This window comes from Watersipora subatra, chromosome 6 (genome assembly GCF_963576615.1).
Source record: "Watersipora subatra chromosome 6, tzWatSuba1.1, whole genome shotgun sequence".
Classification (NCBI taxonomy): Eukaryota; Metazoa; Bryozoa; class Gymnolaemata; order Cheilostomatida; family Watersiporidae; genus Watersipora; species Watersipora subatra.
Genome location: NC_088713.1, coordinates 45,565,139 through 45,586,614, shown reverse-complemented (window position 1 = coordinate 45,586,614; position 21,476 = coordinate 45,565,139). Strand labels below are relative to the sequence as shown.

General features: G+C 35.7%; 1 protein-coding gene across 1 annotated transcript in view; it reads left to right on the top strand.

Moving 5' to 3' along the window:
- Window positions 1-21,190, top strand: part of LOC137398500 (multiple epidermal growth factor-like domains protein 8) — an 81,877-nt gene extending 60,687 nt beyond the window's left edge. Inside the window, exons 30-38 of the mRNA XM_068084616.1 lie at window positions 1,865-1,977; window positions 3,106-3,253; window positions 4,405-4,645; window positions 6,031-6,104; window positions 7,559-7,707; window positions 8,481-8,604; window positions 16,781-16,954; window positions 18,559-18,678; window positions 20,401-21,190. Of these exons, the coding sequence (XP_067940717.1) occupies window positions 1,865-1,977; window positions 3,106-3,253; window positions 4,405-4,645; window positions 6,031-6,104; window positions 7,559-7,707; window positions 8,481-8,604; window positions 16,781-16,954; window positions 18,559-18,678; window positions 20,401-20,607 (1,350 nt within the window). The 3' untranslated portion in view covers window positions 20,608-21,190. The remainder of the gene's footprint in view (window positions 1-1,864; window positions 1,978-3,105; window positions 3,254-4,404; window positions 4,646-6,030; window positions 6,105-7,558; window positions 7,708-8,480; window positions 8,605-16,780; window positions 16,955-18,558; window positions 18,679-20,400) is intronic.
- The last annotated feature ends 286 nt before the right edge of the window (window positions 21,191-21,476 follow it).

The window sequence follows — 21,476 nt, the reverse complement described above, 5'->3', positions numbered from 1 at the left end:
AACTATAAAAGTTTGCATGATTTTAAAAAAGCTTGTAAAAACATTAACAGTAGCATCATATCCATTGAGCATATGTTCATCATCATTTCATGACTCAGAATATACTGGAAAATTATAATTAATATCATAAAATTCTCTCATAGCATCAGAATTATTTATGACATATCAACAAACGAGTCGTATCGATATCGTTCTAATAAAAATTTTTATTATAATGAAGTAAGTAGGTAAAGATATTTGATAACTATTACAAATGGAAGGGAAATTTTTGGTCTAACATCCTGTGCAATATTTAATTTGATTGGTTTACGCTGTTACTTAGAAACAGCTTTTGTAAACAAAGCCATGTGAATGCCGGAAAGCTGCACATTAGGGATTCCGACACGCCCTACGCACTGCCGGAAAACCAGCCGTTAACGTTCAAAAGGTTAACACTCTCTTGCATATATGTATATGAGTTGAAATGAGCAAAAAAACATGTGTGTGCTGTCATCATATCTGTATAGATCGTTATCATAGACTATTTTAAAAATGAAATGTTCAGAATTTAGCCTACATTTAAATCCTTTTAAATCATTTAAAGACATAATTTTATTGCTGTTTGTTTTCCGTGTAACATAAAACGATGCGTTAAACAAGGTAAGAGTAGAACAATATATTAATAATCAGATTTTGTTGGTAAATGACTGACCAATACTGTAGTTGTTTTTTAATCCTTGGCAAACTACTGTGCGGAGGAAGTTTAAGCCAGTTAAAAGAAAAACTGATGCTTTGTATAACCTGAAATTTGACGATTTCACATAAAAGACTTCAACAGCATGGTGTTGAATGGTGGGTCACATCAAATCTTGAAGCATTTTATCAGAAACTATAAACTTATATCATTTGAGACTTTGTTGTTTGAGGTAATTTTACTTCTAGGATGTTTCAAGATGAAAATCGACCAAACTTGATCGCAGTTAAAACAGAAAAAAGACTACGACTTTCTCAAACGAGTAGTAAATAGTCGTACATATATGGTTTCTAGTTGATGGATGTACAGTCTCACCGGCATCGAGTACTCATGTGCTTACACAGTATTTAGAGGAAAACAATGGGATAAGTTCTAACCAACCTATTTTTAAATCATTACGTCCGTAGCAATGTATCTGACGCAATATCTCAAGTTTTATTCCAACAATCATGAGCGATACAAAATAAAATATGTCAATAGACATCGTTAAATTATTTGAAATATCTCTAGAAATGTATCTGGAGTTACGTTTGAGGTTTTTTAACAATCATGAGCAAATGCGGAATAAAATGATTGTCAATAGAGAGGCATAAGACTTCTAATTGGACACAATAGCTGGTGTCATAACGAAAAGGACCAACAAGAAATGTGTCTATTGATGTCATTGTTGAAGAAGTATGAACACATATTTCTGGTCTGAACAGCGATCAAGTTTTTTTGATTTTTATCTTGAAACATTATTTTATTATATTATAATTTTAATTTTATTATTATTTATAATATTATTATATGTTTATTATATATTATGTTTATTATTTATTATATAATATATTATATTTATTATTTATAATATTTAATTTATTATATTATAATTTTATTATATATATTATACATTGAAATTATTTTTATCCTGGCACTCAGATCATCTAAAACAACAAACAAAATCTCAAATGATATTTGAGTTTTTGAGATTTTTCAAATGAAAAATGTATACTTTCTAATAAAATCTAATAAAATTTAACCTGATTCACCCTTTACCAGCGTGTCTCACCTGAACGTGGCGCAATAGGACCTTTAAAGTCATGGACAAGAAGTATTGCTTGAAATGGAATCATTGTTTTTGTTTCTCAGTACCTGCAGCATGAATCGAATGGACCCAGCTCTCACAAGGATGTTGTATGCATCGACTGCGCTAATAACACTGATGGGAACAAGTGTGAAACGTGTCTACCCGGTTTCTTCAGGTTAGCCTTTCAAAGTCATCTGATTCATCTATTACTGCTCTGGTATATACGCTTGAAATCTCTCAACATTACTAGGGACAGATTGCAGACTGTTGGCTCAGTACAGTGATCATAGCCCGCTTATGATCAGTAGGTTAGTGCTTGGAATCACTCAAGTTGGTGGTATCCGGGCGGGCATTCAATCATAATCACTTTTGTGTTTCAACCATCTATCGTAGTAGTACAAGATCGGCTGGCTTCAGCTGGCCCCACAATTGGTGGGGTTGGCTGTACTACTGCAGATATCATCTTGAGATACGAACTCTTATGTCAATTCACATTTATCTCAAGTCAATTTTTCCTATATATATATATATATATATGAAATAACCAAATACAAATTATTTGGTTTCCTCGTTTTGAAAAAGCATTTGAAAACAGGATATTACAATTGAAAACGTAGTTTTCAATTGTAAACTTTGAATATTGGTTTTCAATTGAATCGTGGTTCGAATTCATCACGTACCCTAACAAAGTAGCAAATACTTATCTAGTGGTTACGATCTGCAGAAATTTAACATTATGATGTACTGTATTGTGTTCTTGCTTTGAGACTTGACGACAACACGTTCGCTACGCTGCACTTTTGTAAGAACATAAACTTTAATTTCAACGTAAATGAGCTTAGCATACCAAATACAAACTTAAAAATGAGTTTTAATCTTACATTGCACTAAACCTAATCCCAATTCTGTTTTATTTTCTTTTTTTCTCTTCCTTTTGACTTTTTTTAGCCACCCTTTTTTCAACTTTTTCATACTGATCCGATGAGCAATATTGCTCTCATTAACAGCCTCTCGCATACTTGGCCTCCTAGCAACCATATGGAGCAACGTCTCACTTGCTCATATGTCAAATTTTTCTCGCATCTCAAGGCAAAAATTTGTTCTTAATTTTTGTCTTATCTATAACTTCTTGAATGTTGGGGCACTAGTATTTCAAGGTATTACTGTTATTAGTAAACAGTATGATGTTTCGAGGACAACAGCTAAATACAATTCTCATGAAGAGATCTTATTTAGTAATTAAGTATTTTGGAGTTGTGCTTTCTTAAATCTCCAGTCGCAGTCTTTATGAATACTTTTGTAGGCGCACTGATGATCCTACAGTTGGCTGCACTAAATGCCAGTGTAACGGACACAGTTCAATATGCAACCAAAACACTGGTGCCAACTGTGAATGTCAAAATAACACCGCGAGTCCATGTCAGAATGCTGAAAATTGCTACCAGGAACAAGTAAGTGTCTTGTTGTTGTGGCAGAACTGAGCAGGTGACTGCGAGTGTTAATAAACTGGGGTGTAGAGCTACTGACAGATGGGAATGAGGCTTGGCTAAGAATTTTGTTGCTTTATAAATTTATCTTTTACTTCATAAACATTATTTCCATGGTCGGAGAGGAAAGTCATAAAACCGATCACAATTTCATAATTAGAACTTAGGAAATTTTTTAGTTCACTTTTTCTTATAATTGCTTATTTTTTGCATCGGATGTTTTTTCTTGAAGTCGAAAAATTGTAGATTTTTGTACTTGAATGAAAATCTCAATAAAGATGTTAATATTTGAATGTATAATAAATATATTATATATCATATAATATATATACTATATTATATAATGTATATACTGTATTATCTATAATATATACTATGTTATATGTACTAGATGAATGCCCGGCAATGCTTGGTTAATAAAAAAGTCTTTGGACAGAAAATTTATTTTTATTTAACATATACAACATGTACCATTCTAACTTTTAAACTTCATAGAAATTTCATTTTAAACTTTTAAACTACGTATCATGAGAAAAGTGTTTTTTGTGCAGTTTAAAGGAGTTAAGAGAACAAAGAAAACAACTGTAAAGGTTTTCAAACTTTTTCAAACATCTGGTACTTTTAAATTTCATATCATGAAAGAAGTGTTTTGTTAAATTAAGTTATGAGAAAGAATAAAACTGTAAAGGTGTTTAAATGTAAATGTGAAATCATTAACAAGTAATGGCTAAAAATAGTCTTTTTTGCTACGATTACAATGGAAAATTATTTGGTATACGATTATGTGATTTTACATTGTTTCAGTGTTGACATAAGGTGAAAATATCGTATAGTCGTATAGAGTGGTATAGAAACCCATAGTAATTATCTAATGTAATCACTGCCTGGTAAAAATCATCATCATTAAAAAATACTAACAAAACAATATGTCAACCGTTGTAACTATAATTACCTATCAGGCTATCAGGTATCAGGCAGGGAAAGATAGTTTTATTACACATGGTGAGCATATCTAGGTTTTACATAGAGTAATTTTACTTTGAGTAAAATTGCTCTATCTGGAACCTGTAGAACATTTTGACATAGTGCATTATTTAATACTTGTATGGTTTCAGTGCAACCAGTGCAAAGACCAGTATTCAGGTTCACCAGTAGGAGGTCACCAATGTTACCTACAGCTGATAAGTGATGACACCTACTGCATCACAAGAGAAGGGAATGGGCTCCCGCTTACAACAGAGAAAAACTGTGAGGACTTGTCTCTATCCTTACCTCAAGGGCAGGCTGTTATGTTCGCGATTCAGCCTAGATTTCTCAATGTGGATATTAAGATATACATTAACATAAACTTTGGTGGTGAGTTTTCGGTCTAATTGGCATCTTTTTTGGGTCATCAAGCTCAGCAATTCTGATTAAAATAAGTGGAAGTTAATTTTAACATGTAATCTAACTTTTTATACATATGTTTAGTATTTGTTGAGCATTGTCCAGATACATTCTCGTCTGCAACTGGTTGCCAATGCAATCCTGCAACTCATTGATGCTGTTCTCGAACGCAGCCTCTCGCATACTTGGCCACCTAATGGCCGCGTTGAGAACTGTCGTATGCTCTCATAGCTTAAATTTATCTCGTATCTCAAGGTATAATGCTCAAAATTCGGCTCATATCTCAATTTTTTCGTATGTTGAGGCACTCGTATGTCGAGGTATGTCTGTACTCTATTTGATTTCTGTTTTTTTCAAGGAGTTCTACAAGCTTGAAACCTTAAAATAATATTCAGTTCATAAAGAATTCTGCTATTTTAAGTCTTTTTACACAGAATGGAATATCGTAAGTGAGGTCTAGGATCAGGGGTCCTGCATATATATATACTAGATTAGACTTTAAAGTGATTTACATAGCTCTGCTCTGGAATGTGAGGTATTGATCATCTTCGTGATTAGTTATCATATTAGGTATATTATGTTATAATATATAACATAATATACCTAATAAATATATATAATAATGACATAAGATATATTATGTCATTATTATATTTAATTATGTCATATATATAATTATATATATTCATATATATATTATACATACTATTATATATAGTATTATATATAAATATTATTATATATAATATTATATTTATTTACTTATAAATATATATATATGTAATAGTATATATAAATATATATATAAATAATATATAAATAATAATATGTATAAATATATATTATATATATAAATATATTTATTATATATAGTATTATATATAAATATTATTATATATAATATTATATATATTTACTAATATATATATATTCACTAATATATATACATGTAAATATATATTATTATATGTAATATTATACATAAATATATATTTACTTATATATACATGTATATAAGTAATAATATAGATATATAATAATATTAATTTCAAAAGGAATTATGCTATTCTAGGTGCTTTTATAGTCACTGGAAAGTAGTTAATACAGTCTAGGATCAGCGACTTGCTTATGTACACATGACTGGGCTTCAAAGTTTTGCAGAGTCGATCAACACCTTTTCCTTATAACCTCTGTTGCATTTGAGAGTTACCTACCATTATACATTTACCTTTGGGATATATTTCCATTAGACTACAAGCGTGTAGCTCCTATCACGTTGTTAGCAATTGCCTGTGTGAATTAATTATTTTTGTTGCCTGGTGATATTTCAGTATTTTTTACATTTTTATTTATAGAAGCTGACATTTATCTGTCTAAGTTTGATGATATGTTCATCATCAACTGGGATGCCACGAACAACTCACACCAAGTATGTCAATATACCTTCTATAATGGTGTAGTCGATAGCTCTTAATGGCACCTGAAAAACTATTAATGTTGACATTACCTGAGTTCATATCTCTGTTAACTGTTGACTTCCATGACCAAGATCATTGCATATGCAACGATACTTTAATAAACGTACAGCCTTTGCTCACAGAACGTTAAGCAGACACCATGCTCAATTGCCAAAATACAGTTTCAACTTTTTGTGACAGTTTTTGCTCTGCTATTTTCAAAGAGAGACACCTGCAATCAAACGAGTTTACGATTTGTTCGTCAATCTTCGTCGAGAAAGCATTCTGTTGACAAGTTTGAAGGATTCAGGTTTTGTTTTGACTAAAACTGCTAAAGAGCTGCTGCAATTTGACCAGTTTTGATTGTTACGCTTGAGTTTTTTTTTCTAAACTTGCCATAAAATTAATAAGGAAAATCTGATTGACAACTTTTTTGGAGTTGTGTAGGAAACAATCCAGTTCTCTGCCTAAATCTCCTTGTTCACGTGATTGATTTCTTTCACTATTTGAAAATTTTCATCACTGTCCCTGACATGCCACCAGTACATTAAGTCACACATTATAAGAGCAACGTTGACCTGCTGGTCTAGAATGCTTGACCTGAAACAACAGGTTGGGGTTCAAAAGGCCACTGGTGGCAGCAGTAATGACATCCAACCTTAAATTGCTCTCTTTGCAACTGGGCATGTCTCTAGTTGTCAAGGCTCCCTTGCCACTGAACTCACCGAGATCACAGAGGCCTTGTACAACAATGCTCTTAACTCTTTCGCTACCGGAAGCCGTTGTATCGGCTTTTCAATGGGGTTTGACTTTTTTTTCACTACAAAGCCTACACATTAGCTAGACCAATCAAATTTAGTCTCCAACGAAACAACCTTGTTGCCAATCACGTGCAACCAATCGGAAATCCTTTTGCTAAGCAATTCCATTTCTAATTATTTTTCAAAACAGGAAAACCAGATCGCTATCGTCATGGCAATAAAAAACTCACCGCGTTCTTCTGATGCAAAGGGTCAGAATTTTTTTAGAGTGGGATTCACTAAGCAATTTCATTCTTATCTTGTAGCGAATTTTGTTCTGAATAAGATACATTTTACAGTAAAACAATATCTGTATTGATTCTCAAAGTACTGCATAAATCCTAGCAGTATATAGAATTTTCAAAAATCTGTTTAAATTAATTTGGTCATAATAGCGATTGTAGCGTAGTAGCGAAAGAGTTAAAAACACATACAGCCTCTACTTTCGACAAGCTAACAAGGCATCAGACTCGATTTTTAAGCGTTGCTCACACATAAGTCACACACCTGCCAGATAGTGTCATTCAAGTAGGCTTGTGTCAGTGTGAATCATTGTTATATCTGCCGCGCAAATGTAAGTTGTCAAGCATTCAGAATAGTTTTCTGATACATCAATGTTTTTGCAGGTATCACTCGATCCAAAATACAATATAGGGACCAATGAGAGGAGAAAGAGAGATTTTAGTACAGACTATCGCGTGAAAAGAGATACGAGCGATACATATAACCTTGTCAATTACATCGCAGATTCTTCCGCTATCTCCAATTATTTTGAGTGAGTACACGGTGATAGGGTCTGGCTTTAATTTTTCTCATCATGCCGTGAAGCAGTACAGCAAGGCTCTATCAGTCGCAAGTTCATAAGCCGAACATACGATGATGGATGCAGTATGTTGGTATCACGGAATGAAAAATAATGTTTTTCATGTGTGGAAGAATAAATACAAATTTCATATTCTGGAGATAGTTTACGCAGGATTTTAAAACCTGCAACGCAAATGCAAAACCGAGCAAGTTTGGGATAAGGCAAATATGTTTAAAACTTTTGTGATGCAATGGGTGAAAGTGTGGTGAGCTAGAATACATACAGTAATCGGATAGGACAGTCCTAATATAGATTTCTATATGAGGAGTATTCTTTTTTGCTATCAGTATGGTGAGACGGTGAAATATATATCAACTCCGCCGATCAGATAGTCTTGGTTTAGTCTTGTTTTACGTATGAAACTTATTATAACGAAATCCATCATTTTTTTATGTCATCAAGTCGTTTGCACATGCGCTCGTTCACGAAAAAGTCGCCAGATTTGTAGAAAACGATTGTTATTCTTTTATTTAATAGTACTTTTCGGTGTTGTTTTGATACTATAATAAAAAAATTGCCAACAGAAGCATCGTTTTCAAAATTTCATTGCAAAAGCTTTGTGTTTTTAACAATAAATTGTCTATAAAGATGGCCGACAACGATAAGATGACGTCACAAAAAACGAAGGATAGTTTTGATTTCTTTCCTTCGTTAGTCAATGGTTGATATTATATATACTATAGATTGGTTCCGATGGAAGGCTTCAATGACAGCATCTACCAAGTTGCTGGTGTGAAGGGTAGAGTTGTCCTCACTCTGCCAGAACGAGAGCACAACCTCAAACTCGACAGGTTTTATGTAGTTGTGGTAAGTTAATGACAAGTCTGTTGCTCTCAACAACCCTTACTTACCCATAAGGACATCACTTACTGTTCCGTTTCTTTGCTCTGGTTTGTCAAGTAATTGGTCTACCTTTTTATTTCATTGATCTATGATCTACCTTTCTATTTCTTAGATCTCCGCTATAAAATAATAAGCAGGAGCTGAGGCTAAGATTGAGTTGCAACTTGTCCGTACAAAATTACATCAGCCATTAATCACAATAATGCCTAATATAGATTTTCCACATGGGTTTTAGACCTTACTGTTAGGTTTGTTTAATTCTTTCGCTACCGAATTTATCTCTAGCTTTGACCGATTTATTTTTTCTATTCACACAAATGTTGAAATAACGTCACTAATTTTGTGATAACTTGAGAAAGAATGAAGATATTCGTTCAATTTAAAGAATAGGCTGTTGAGAAGAAGATACTATATAAGGAAATAGATAGAAATCTTAAATTCCCTTCATTAAAAAAGACAAAAATTTTACAAACTTCACCAACAATATTTTGCCAGCAATTTCGATAGCCATATTTTGACTGTTGCCATAATATTCAACTACAGTTACAGTTTTTCACAAGAAATAAATACACGCATTAGAAGAGTCAGAATCACTCGATATAGAGTTACTGGTGTCCCAATGGCTAAGAATGTTAGAAGCTTCTTCAGCTGTAAATGATCACGGTATTTTGTTCAGTCCTTGCTTTTTCCGCAGTCAACTTTCTGTTTGATAATCAGTGAGCGGCTAGTGAGAGGCCTGCTGATTAGTCTATATTGTTAGCAACAAGCTTGTTTTCTTGGAGACCAGATTTTATTGGTCTATCTGAAGCGAATGCTGAGTAATTACCTGCAGTTATATGCACTGTCTAAAAGCCGATGTATCGGCTTCCGGTCACAAAGAGAGGATAACTTGAGCCGATACATCGTCTTGCGGTAGTGAACGAGTTAAAGGAAATTTATCAATTCATGAAATGTTTCAATTAAGGTAATTTTCAGTAAATTTATTCTTTTGATTTTTACGTCTACCATTGCATTGATAATTGTTAATGCTTTTTATCAGATCCCAAATCGTTTTTGCAGATCCCCAAATCTATAAACATTCCTATTCCTTCTATTGTTAATAATCTAATGAGTTAAATGTTATTTTTATTTTTAATCAAGTTAACACCATTTAAGGTAGCATATCTACAAGTATCACCAATTGTCATAATAAATCTATGACAATAATAAAAATAACAAATAAATTAAAAATAATAATAAATAATAAAATAGTTTGTTTTATAATTTATGAATTGAATTTATAAAAAAATTTATTAAATTATAAATAAATTTATGATTAATTTTATAATTGTTTTATAATTATTTTGTTTTATAATAATAAAACAAAATAAAAATAATAACTATAATAAAAAATTCGTCTGAACAGAACTCCCTAATTTTATTTTTTGTAGAGGTTTGAGCCACTGCTGGTAATATGGTTGCCCTGAATCTGGCCGTTGAGGTCAGAAAATTACTTTCAGTATTTGGTGGGCCAGTCCTCCAGCAAGTGACTATTGGCAATCCTCTTAAAATTTGAGTTACAATTAAAATAGTTCTCTAAATGGAGAAGAGATTACAATTTTTCTTTGAATTTAAAAATTAGTTGAATTCTTTAGAGTCGAAGCATTCTATTGATATAAATATATATTATTTATATAATATAATATATATAATGTATATATATACATATAATATATGTATATATATACATATATGTATATATACATATATATGTATATATGCATATATATAATATATTTATATATATATTATATATACATATATGTATATATACATATATATAATATATTTATATATAATATATATATATAAATATCCATAATATATGGATGAGCGACAGCGAATATGTTGAGTTAACTAATTTAGTCTGAATCAGCCTATTAAATAATTGCGTGCCACCTACAGTCATGTTCATAAATATTAACACCCCCGGAATTACGAGTAGTTTTAGATGAGAGGATTATAGTTAAGCCTGAGTAAGTCTTATAAATATGGTGTATTCAACAATTTATATATCAAAGTGACGCTAAGACTCCATTGAGACTAATTTCATACACTTTCAAAGAGCTCCTCTTATTCTCAAGACTGAGTCAATTTTGAACAATAAACAACAATATTTTACCTCTGATATTTTAGCCACAATTCCATTCAAAATTACTTCAGAGACAATTATTCAGGGCCACCAACTCATATCAAAAAGTTGGCTCACTTTTCAGAGCTGTTTGCACGCCCACAATAGTGTGGAATCCAAAATTTTAATCTTTGAAAGTATCATGACTTTAGCCATTTCTGCCCTTAAACTTCCAAAATCAAGGTCAACCTGTGTTGGGAAATTTAATTTTGGGTTTATCAGATAAAGGAGACTTCAAGCTTTAATTTCATATAAGGTTTGTATATGGTATGTCATCAATAATCTACTGAATTTTGGTCTAAAGTTAGCGAACACTCTAAAATGACAGGAATGTTAATATTTATGACTGTATATGACTGCATTTTATTGTATACGGTAAATCCTTATGCTCAAGCCGCGTGGCTTGTCGTTGGGCGCGGCTTCTTGTTCAAGGTCATAGGCCGCGGCTAAAGCCAAGTTTTTAAAACTTACGTGAGGCTTAGGGCGGCTTCTCGATAAATGCTGTCTCTGCTCAGTTCCGCTCTATAACCATAGAATCGCAGTCATGGTACACTTTTATGTACGGGATTTTGGCGACCTACTCGTTTATTTTCAAGGTCATGTTTATGGAATACTATAGACTAACGAAGAATTTATCGCTAATGTTTAACTCACCGCAGTCATTGGTCATTAAAACCGTTTCTTTCCTGACCGCATCTTTCCATAAACGTGAAGCCTCTAACAGCGCAATAAAAATCTAGCTGAGACATGGCAAGTAAGTTTTTGGTGCAAGGGTTTAGGAATTTTAATTCAAACTTGGAAGTACATAAAAGAAAATTCTTTTCACGTTATTATAATGTGGAGTTTCCTCAAGGTGGTTTTATTGTATGAATGTTGACAAGGATAATTCAAGACGACTGCTTAGCTAGGCTGCTTGATCAGTACTGGTGAGTCATAAAGATAACACCAGCTAGACCACCCATAACATTGCTTCAAGGTCACACATACTTAGTACACATATAACACGCTCCTTTTTGGGAGGACAGTAAAACAAAACTTAAAATGTCAGTGAATACAAAAGCATAAAAATAGAAAATGTTTATAATAGAGTTTGGAGCTGAGTTAACTAAAATGTATGTCGGTGGATGCAGCTTACTAAGCGAGGTTAATGTTACATGCTTAATTTTTAAAATTAGTTTTCTGGCTGGGGGTACCTCACTGGTGGTTTGGATATGCGCCCTGACCTAGTTGTGTGCGTTTGCGCAGATGGAAGTGACTGATAATTACTACTAGGCTGGTGGGTGGTGTGTGAAGACTGTGAGGTATCTGATGAGGTTAAAGGCTGTGTGGCCTCTGACCTTGTGTCATTGTGGTCTACACCTTGTGCCGGTCTATGTTCCACTGCCATAAAATTACGCATGGTTATATTCTCTAATTGCAAAGATTGCAGGGTTGTTGGGGCTTCCTTGTATGGCCTCAAGAATTTTATGTTCCTTCTAAAAACTCTACCCTTGCCGATATTCACATAAAAACTCCTGGGTGTCTCTGCTCTCCGGATGATCACACCATCTACCCAACGCCGATGGCCTAGTTGGCACCAAACTCTCATGCCCACACACATCTCAATAGGTCGCCTAGCTGGGCTTGTGTTGAACGTATCTTGCGACTGGCGCTCTCTGAAAGCTTTCTCAATCAGGTTAATGTCTACTTTTTGAAGTTTGAGCTGTTGAGGCATGAACTGAAGATTGTTTCTTAGATTTCTTGACTGTAATAGAACTGAAGGCGATGGTAATTTACCCCCCAGTGGTGTAGATCGAAGGGAGGCTAAGACATCAAACAATGTTTGATTTGACTCATGGGCCTTTTTCAGGCTGCTTTTGATAGTTTGATTCATCCTTTCAGCAAGGCCGTTAGAACGAGAATAGTACGGACTAGATGTGATATGCTGTATCTCAAGTTCTATTAGAAACTGTTCAAATTCAAATGATGTAAAATACGAAGCATTATCAGAAACTAGGATCTCAGGTCTACCAAAGTCAAGGAACTGCCTACGCAGTATCTCGACAATGCTACTTGAGTTTGCATTCTTCAGCTCACAGCAGGTAGGCCATTTGGAATATCTGTCTACCGTGACTAGATACTCCTTGCCAGCTAAGTGAAAAACATCTATGCTTACTGATTGCATTGGATACTGCGGTATGTCATATGGTTCGTAAGCACATGGTGAATTTGCCCTCACATTCTCCTGGCATGTTGCACAACTCAACACCACATCCTGTATCTGCCCCTGATAACCTGGCCAGTACACGGAATTTTTGGCTTTCTCTATGCACTTACTAACCCCTAAATGTCCTATGTGAATGATATCTATTACCTGCTTGCGCATAGACACTAGGATAACTATTTGACTGTTTTTAAGTATCAGACCATCGTGTGTCGTCAAATCATATCTCGCTGCCCAAAATGGTTTCAGTGGTTCAATGCACATTCTCCTCTTAGCTGGCCAGCCATTTCGTATGTAGCTGCTAAGGATTTGTAGAGTGCTGTCTGATTGCACTGTGCTAAGGAGCCGGTCTTTGAAGGTTGGGTTTCTAAGGACACCGCTAGTGACTGAATGGATTTGTTCTGTATCTAGTGAGCTTAGAGCTTCTGCATCTTCACATAAATCTGCCAAAAAGGCACGCGATAGTGTGTCTGCAAGAACTAGAGCTTTACCTGGTTTATGCACAAGTGTGTAATCATATAATTGATTGCGTAGTCTCATTCTCAATAGCCTGGGACTGATATCATTAAGACCCTTATTCATGATTCCTATGAGTGGAAGATGATCCGTTTCTACCACTACATGTTGACCATATATATATTGATGGAATCTTCGTAAGCCAAACTGAACTGCTAGATATTCTTTTTCGATTTGAGCATACTTTTTTTGAGTGTCTGTCAGTGTGCAGCTAGCAAACTCAATTGGCTGCCCGTTATGCATTATCACTGCACCCATGCCAAACTGACTGGAGTCCACAGATAATACAATAGGCAGGTCTGGATCAAACATTCGCAATGCTGGAGTGGATGTCACCACAGCCTTCAGTTGTGCCAAGGCCTCATCATGTGTGCCTGACCACGACCAAGTCGCATTTTTTTTGGTTAGTTCTCTCAGCGGGGTGGTTATGTCTGACAAATTAGGGCAAAACTTTGAAAGATAAGTTGCCATTCCAAGCAATCTACGAACATCTTCCACATTTTGTGGTTGAGGCATGTCAATGACTGCTTTGATCTTAGCTGGATCAGGCTTGATGGCCCCATCCCCAATTATGTGACCTAGATATTTGATGTGCTTTTGTCTGAATGTACACTTTGACTCATTTAACCGGAGGTTCTTTTCTTGGCACCTCTCTAGCACTGATTTGAGGATTGCGTCATGTTCAGCCATTGTGGGTGCATGAATCAAGAGGTCATCGACATAGCACTCAACGCCTTTTATATCCTCAAATAGTTCAGAAACTGTGCGACAAAATATCTCTGGGCTTGAAGAAATACCATATGGCAACCTTAAAAACCTGTATCTACCGAAGGGAGTGGCAAATGTGGTGAGTAGGCTACTATCTTCGTCTAGCTCCAACTGTAAGAAGCCAGATGTAGCGTCTAACGTTGTGAATACCCGCGATTTAGATAGTTTAGCAAATATTTCTGATGCCGTGGGTAGTGCAAAATGTTCACGCCGTAAACATTTATTCAACTGAGTAGGATCTAGACAAATTCTAAGTGAGCCATTTGGTTTTAATACATTTACAATAGGGTGAACCCAATCTGTGGCCTGTTTCACTTTGGCTATAGTGCCCTGAGATTCCATTTTTTGAAGAGTGTCCTTCAACTTATTGCTCAATCTAAAGGGAACCCTTCTGGCACTTTGAATTACTGGTTTAGCATTTTCTTTCAGTTGCAGAGCATGTTTGCATGGGAGGCACCCCAAACCACTGAACACATCTGGGTAAGCTTTAGCAAGGTCATCGCTGACTGTATTTGAGACATTGACCAAACCCAATTCCATTGCACTTGGTAATCCTAACAAGGTCTTCTGACCTGCACTTGATGACACTATTACAAAATCTAGTGGTACAAAACGAGCGCTAACATCCACCAACAATGTTACTTTACCTAGTACATCTAGTTCATGGTTGCTAAATGAAACTAATGACTTGCCATACTTTTGTAGAGGTGTATGCACCGATAAAGAGTCAAATATCCCTTTAGGCATGACATTGCATGAAGCTCCAGTGTCAACTTTGAGATGTAGCGGCTTTTCATTGCACCTTGTGGTGATGCACCATTCTCTTCGGCTCTTGTCGTTGTTCACAGTAAAAGTTATGTCATTCTGTTCTCCACTGGTCTCTACTAGCTCATATGCAGCTTTGGCAGCAGACTTACGCTGTGGTGCCATACAAGCTATGCTGAAATGATTCATCTTGTGGCAATTTCGGCACTCTTTGCCATATGCAGGGCATGCTCCTTTAGGGTGACTCGACTTACAGTATTTACAGTTATTTACCCTGGCGCCGTTCTTATTCTTGTGAGCTAGATGGTTCGGTTGTACTGTATTAATATTAGCATTCTCTTTGTCGATCTTCATATCTGTAAGATAATGTTTGGTGGCTTCCGCCCGACGACACAGCTGTATAATTTTGTTCAAATCCGGATTGCCATCTAAATTGAATATGTCCTCTCTGACTTCTGGTGAGTTAATGCCACATACAATCCTGTCTATCAGAGCACTATTTTGTTCATCAGCATGTATATTGCAAGTAGACAAGAGTCCGCGTAGTGCAGTTAAAAAATTGTCGAATGATTCACCTGGAAGCTGTGTTCTGTTATGAAACTTGTACCGTTCATAGATAGTTTTCACTTGCGGTGTAAAGTGCCGGGTGAATGCCTCTTTAACCTTTTCAATATCCTTGCGGTCTTCTTCAGGAAGATTGAAAGTTCGGAATATCTCCTGACCCTGTGGTCCAAGTAGGGTTAACAGTATGGCTACTTGGATTTCTCCCCCTTTTGTTGACTTCTCTGTTGCTAGCATATAAAAGTTAAATTGTTCAAGCCATTCGTGCCAGCTTCTGCTAGTCTCACTGGGGTTGCCAGCATTAGATATAAAGCAACCTGGAGCTCGCAAACCACCCTCTGCCATTACTATCCAGAAGCGATAATCCACACTATATACTATAGACGTCCTGACACCATATTATAATGTGGAGTTTCCTCAAGGTGGTTTTATTGTATGAATGTTGACAAGGATAATTCAAGACGACTGCTTAGCTAGGCTGCTTGATCAGTACTGGTGAGTCATAAAGATAACACCAGCTAGACCACCCATAACATTGCTTCAAGGTCACACATACTTAGTACACATATAACACACGTGTACTGATGTAGCCTGTTTTCTTATTCACGAGGACGGGGGTATAGCGAAACTCTTCTCGACACTCTCGCTCCTGAAGTGGTCAAGGACGACAAAACCTCAGTCATTAGCAGCGGTCTGTGGGCATACGCGGCTTGTTGGAAGATTATTTTTTCTTTCGTGAGTCATCTGGTTTTGAGCACAAGCCGCGCGGCTTGAGCATAAGGACTTACGGTATTGTCATATCTCATGACTGTATATTGTCCGGTGTTGTAGTTGGCTGTTTGACCACATGTTTCTAGTTAGTCTTGCTGCAGCTCTGTATTTTTCTAAACGTGAGCGCACCTCCTATATTGTCCGGTACTGCAGTTTGCTGTTTGACCACATGTTTCTAGTTAGCCTTGTTGCAGCTCTGTATTTCTCTAAACGTGAGAGTAAATAAATGTACATATGTTATTATTCACTTACATACGTAGGTGAATAAACGCGTAAGAATTAATATGGAATCTTTCTTTGTGAATGAGTTAAGATACTATATTGTAGCAATAGTTAACTTGCATGAATTGATCCTCTATTACCTAGTAATTCTGTTTGCTTTGTAGCTATCAAAGAGTGAGAATACTCGGGGAATCTTTCTTTTCCAGCAGGACCAAATTCGAATTCAGCTTTTTGTCTTTTTTGCTGTGTTCTTTTCGTGCTTTTTCAAGTTTCTCTCGATCTGTGTTATTATATGGAAAATGAAGAGCTTATATAGCCAGCAGCAACAGCGCATTCAGGTAAGTTTTGATTCATGTATATTGGTATCAGGTAAAGTTTGACATGCTTGTACAGGTGTAGTCAGGTAGTTTGATATGCTTCTTTAGGTGTAGTCAGGTAGAGTTTGACACGCTTCTATAGGTGTAGTCAGGTAGAGTTTGACACGCCTCTACAGGTGTAGTCAGGTAGAGTTTGACACGCTTCTATAGGTGTAGTCAGGTAGAGTTTGACACGCCTCTACAGGTGTAGTCAGGTAGAGTTTGACACGCTTCTATAGGTGTAGTCAGGTAGAGTTTGACACGCCTCTACAGGTGTAGTCAGGTAGAGTTTGACACGCCTCTACAGGTGTAGTCAGGTAGAGTTTGACACGCCTCTACAGGTGTAGTCAGGTAGAGTTTGACACGCTTCTACAGGTGTAGTCAGGTAGAGTTTGACACGCTTCTATAGGTGTAGTCAGGTAGAGTTTGACACGCCTCTACAGGTGTAGTCAGGTAGAGTTTGACACGCCTCTACAGGTGTAGTCAGGTAGAGTTTGACACGCCTCTACAGGTGTAGTCAGGTAGAGTTTGACACGCCTCTACACGTGTAGTCAGGTAGAGTTTGACACGCCTCTACAGGTGTAGTCAGATAGAGTTTGACACGCTTCTACAGGTGTAGTCAGGTAGAGTTTGACACGCTTCTACAGGTGTAGTCAGGTAGAGTTTAACACGCCTCTACAGGTATTGTCAGGTAGTCTTTAATGTTTTAACGATTAACAGGTTAGTTTTCCAGTATGAAGACTTATTGATTTCAGATTGTTGAATTTTCGGCTAGGTAATATTTGCTAGAACCAAATCAATTATATATCTTTTAAATTGTAACTCTCCTAGAGGTACCAGTCTGGTATAATGGCAATTACATACTCGTTAGCTAATGATTTTGGCTGGCCTTAGGTAGTATAGGCCTACATTTTTATTTTAACAACTACATTTTTTTACATTTAACAAAATAGAATCTCTACTAGTTTATGGCTAGTCAGGGAGGTTAAAGCTTTGAACATGAAACTTGGCAGCGGCAGCATTTTAAGCACATATTTCTTTTTTTGTCACCGCCATTGGAGATTGAATTTTAACCAATTGTTCTTTCCATTTACCGATTTGTAGTGTTACTTTTACCATGTAAATACGAGTTAATCAGTATAGAGTGGGAGTTTTTGTCGCTTACTGCAAGCAAAATATAACTTTGACATTGACCTATTGAACTAAAAAATTATAGGTTACACGTTTAATATGCAGAGTAATTCAAATTCAACGAGTTAATAGTCATAATATCTGTCTACAAAAATAATTTTTTGGTATTAAATTAGAAAAATAGTTTTAATATTTGATGCATCATCATTCAATAAGGATTTTATTGATTTTAATTTTTATTCAAGGAAAGATATATCTAGTTTTCTAGATGTTTCTGTCTTTGGCGTCGAAGAGATCTTAGACATGTATCAGTAGAGACAGTTGAGTAGATTTACGACTGGTCCGTGCCACAACCACACTTCTAGCGGTGAAAAGGGTGGGATTTATTCGTCATTTGTTCATGGTAGTGGTAATTTAGGTAAACACTTCTTTAGCAGAAGAATATCTTGTTGTAGAGAGCAGTTGAATTGGGCCAGATGGCATCACGCCCTTTTGCGAATCTAATGATTCACTTTGACGAACATGATGAAGGGTATGAGGAGACAACACCCAAGCATATGTCTACTGAGTTTCAGGTAAGTTTACCTGCTGATTATTGCCTAGGCATGCATGACAATGAATCTTCAACAAAACCCAGGTTAAAAAGGAACAATAGTTTGGCCTGGGCAAAACTTGAAACCTATAAATTTCTCTGAATGTTTTATCTGACTCGCCAATGTAATGAGAGCTATGTTTTCCTTAAGTTTGAACTTCATTGCTTTTCTCGAGAACAATTGGATCATAGCTTGGATCGAGTTTTAACCAATAGGGAAGCAACATACGCGCACACACAACTACCAATTTATATCGATTTTTAGTCCTTTTGATCTCTCTAAACCTAGCAGATATATATTTTTTTAGTACTTTATTGGCAATAATTTCATTTCGAAAATAGGAATGTTTTTCAAATTATGCCATGCAACAACAGTAACACAACAAACAAAAAAGGCAGCAGTTAGCCATTAAAATCGAATAAATAGTTTGACAAATAGTGTTTAAAATGCCTTTCTCTGTTAAGAGAACGGATATTAGGTGGAAGATTGTTAAAGCAGCTGGCAATGATATTTTCAAAATGATTGTTAGTAATTGTATGCTATTTGTTCACATCACGTAAGTTGAAATGAGTTGAGAACCTGTAATTGTCATGTAAAAAACGAGGACACAAACCATGAAAAATCTTGAAACCTTTAATTGAAGTAAAATAAACATTTAGCATAGGCAGAGTAAGAAGATACAAATATTTGGAAAGATCATTCGTTGGAATAAAATATGCAGGAATATGATGTAGATTTGCGATGAGCCGAAATGCTCTTTTTGCAACAAAAATAAATCTTTTGTGACATATGTTGAAGCTAGTTTGATTGTCATGAAGTCTTGCCAGATTCATCATTCTTGCTCATACATCTTTTCGTATCAGGTTTCATCGAAGATTCATTCTCGCACAAATTTTTATGATTTGAAGCCATGATTGGAGGATGGGAAAGACCTCTTGTGGGATTTGAACTCGTTAGGTATAAATCATGTCGATAAAAGGTATCGTTACATGATTTAGGTCAGCGGTTTTTAACCTGGGTTCTGAATGAGCCCAGTGAGTCAGTTTTCGGGGGTTTCCAAGGGGTCTCTCAAAGGCAACAGCGGAACTCACGCTAATTACAAGGTCATGTCATTATTAAAAGACGTATAAATTTTTGTGAGTTCATGCATTATATTGGTCTTGTTCTTTTAACGCAGCGAGATTAATGCACAGTTCATTTTGTGCCCCAGTAAAGCATACACATATGTTCTGAACGGGAAAAATAACATTATATTTTTCAATAAAGAAGAGTTCAGTAAAAGCACTTATGAAACTGGTCAGGGTTCAGCGCATCCAAGAAAGTTACGAACCAATGGTTTAGGTCTTAGAAAGACGGTTGAATTGTTTGACAATTTCGATTTCCCAGAACAATAAGGTAATGTTTACTATAATAAAAGCCATGTCCGTCTACCTGAAGCCATGCTTGGAGCGTTACGAAAAAACATGCATTGCACGGGAATCAAACTCGGATATGCAGCGTAGCAACCAGGCGCACTACCAACTCTGCACTCAATGACTTTTACGGTGTTATGGACTTATTGTGCACATAATTATCACACATGACAATCTTACACAGGCACTTGACTGCCAGGGTACTAGTATTTATAATATTAGCAACATTTCCTTTAAGATTTTTGGAAATCTTCAACTGTAGTTGGATGTTCTATCAGGTCTTTTTTTATAGGTGATTCCTGCATCATGCGAGTATACAGATGATGGTGTAGCAGTCGTGGGCACCGTTGTATTCGAACTTCCCGGTGGGAGAGATGCTCCTGCAAGGGCTACATTCGGTTCGGCTCTCATGACATTTAGACAAAATCGCACGCAACTCCACAAACCTCTGTTAGACAGGCATAAGGATGCTACAGCTCACAAAACATCACAAAATTAACAAACTTCTATAAGTGACAGATATTAGCAGGTGCACTGCAAGTAACATCACGTAATAAGTGACAGATATCAGCATGTGCACTGAAAGTAACATCACTTTATAAGTGGCAGATATCAACAGGTGCACTGCAAGTAACATCACATTATAAGTGACAGATATCAGCAGGTGCACTGCAAGTAACATCACGTTATAAGTGACAGATATCAGCAGGTGCACTGAAAGTAACATCACATTATAAGTGACAGACATCAGCAGGTGCACTGAAAGTTATAACCCCTAGTTGCTCATAAGACTTGATACAGCTAAATAACTTTTGTAGATGCTTTTCTTAAAGGTAATAGGCATTAACAGGTGCTTTCATCACTGAAGCGCCATTGGACAACTGCAGTGCAAATACACTTTAGCTCATACTTTGTGCTGGAGCATGCGTTTTTGTTTGTGCAGGATGTTTGACTTTTACAATTTTTAGGTTCGCCAGCGAACTAATTTCTAAGTTTCATTTTATATGACCGATTAATTTATTTTTATAAGATATTGTTTCGATGTTTATGTTATTTATTAATAAAAGTTTGTACTCTCTCAATTTTCTTCATTTCTACATAGTTTATGATTTGGTATATTTTGATCAAAATAATAACAAAATTTTGTTTTCATTGGTCAGACAGTCGGTTAGCTAGCTCCAGCCATAGATTTTCATGAAATAACTGTAAATTACTGGGTTACTATGCTTTGAAAGGATTTGGAGTTTCTTCCACTCCGAATTATAGAAACGGTAAAATTGAAACGGTTTCGGCGCCATTTCACTTCTCAAAATGTGTGTGAAGGCATCTGCAGTGAGACCTCACAGAAATGCTCACTGCAGATAGATC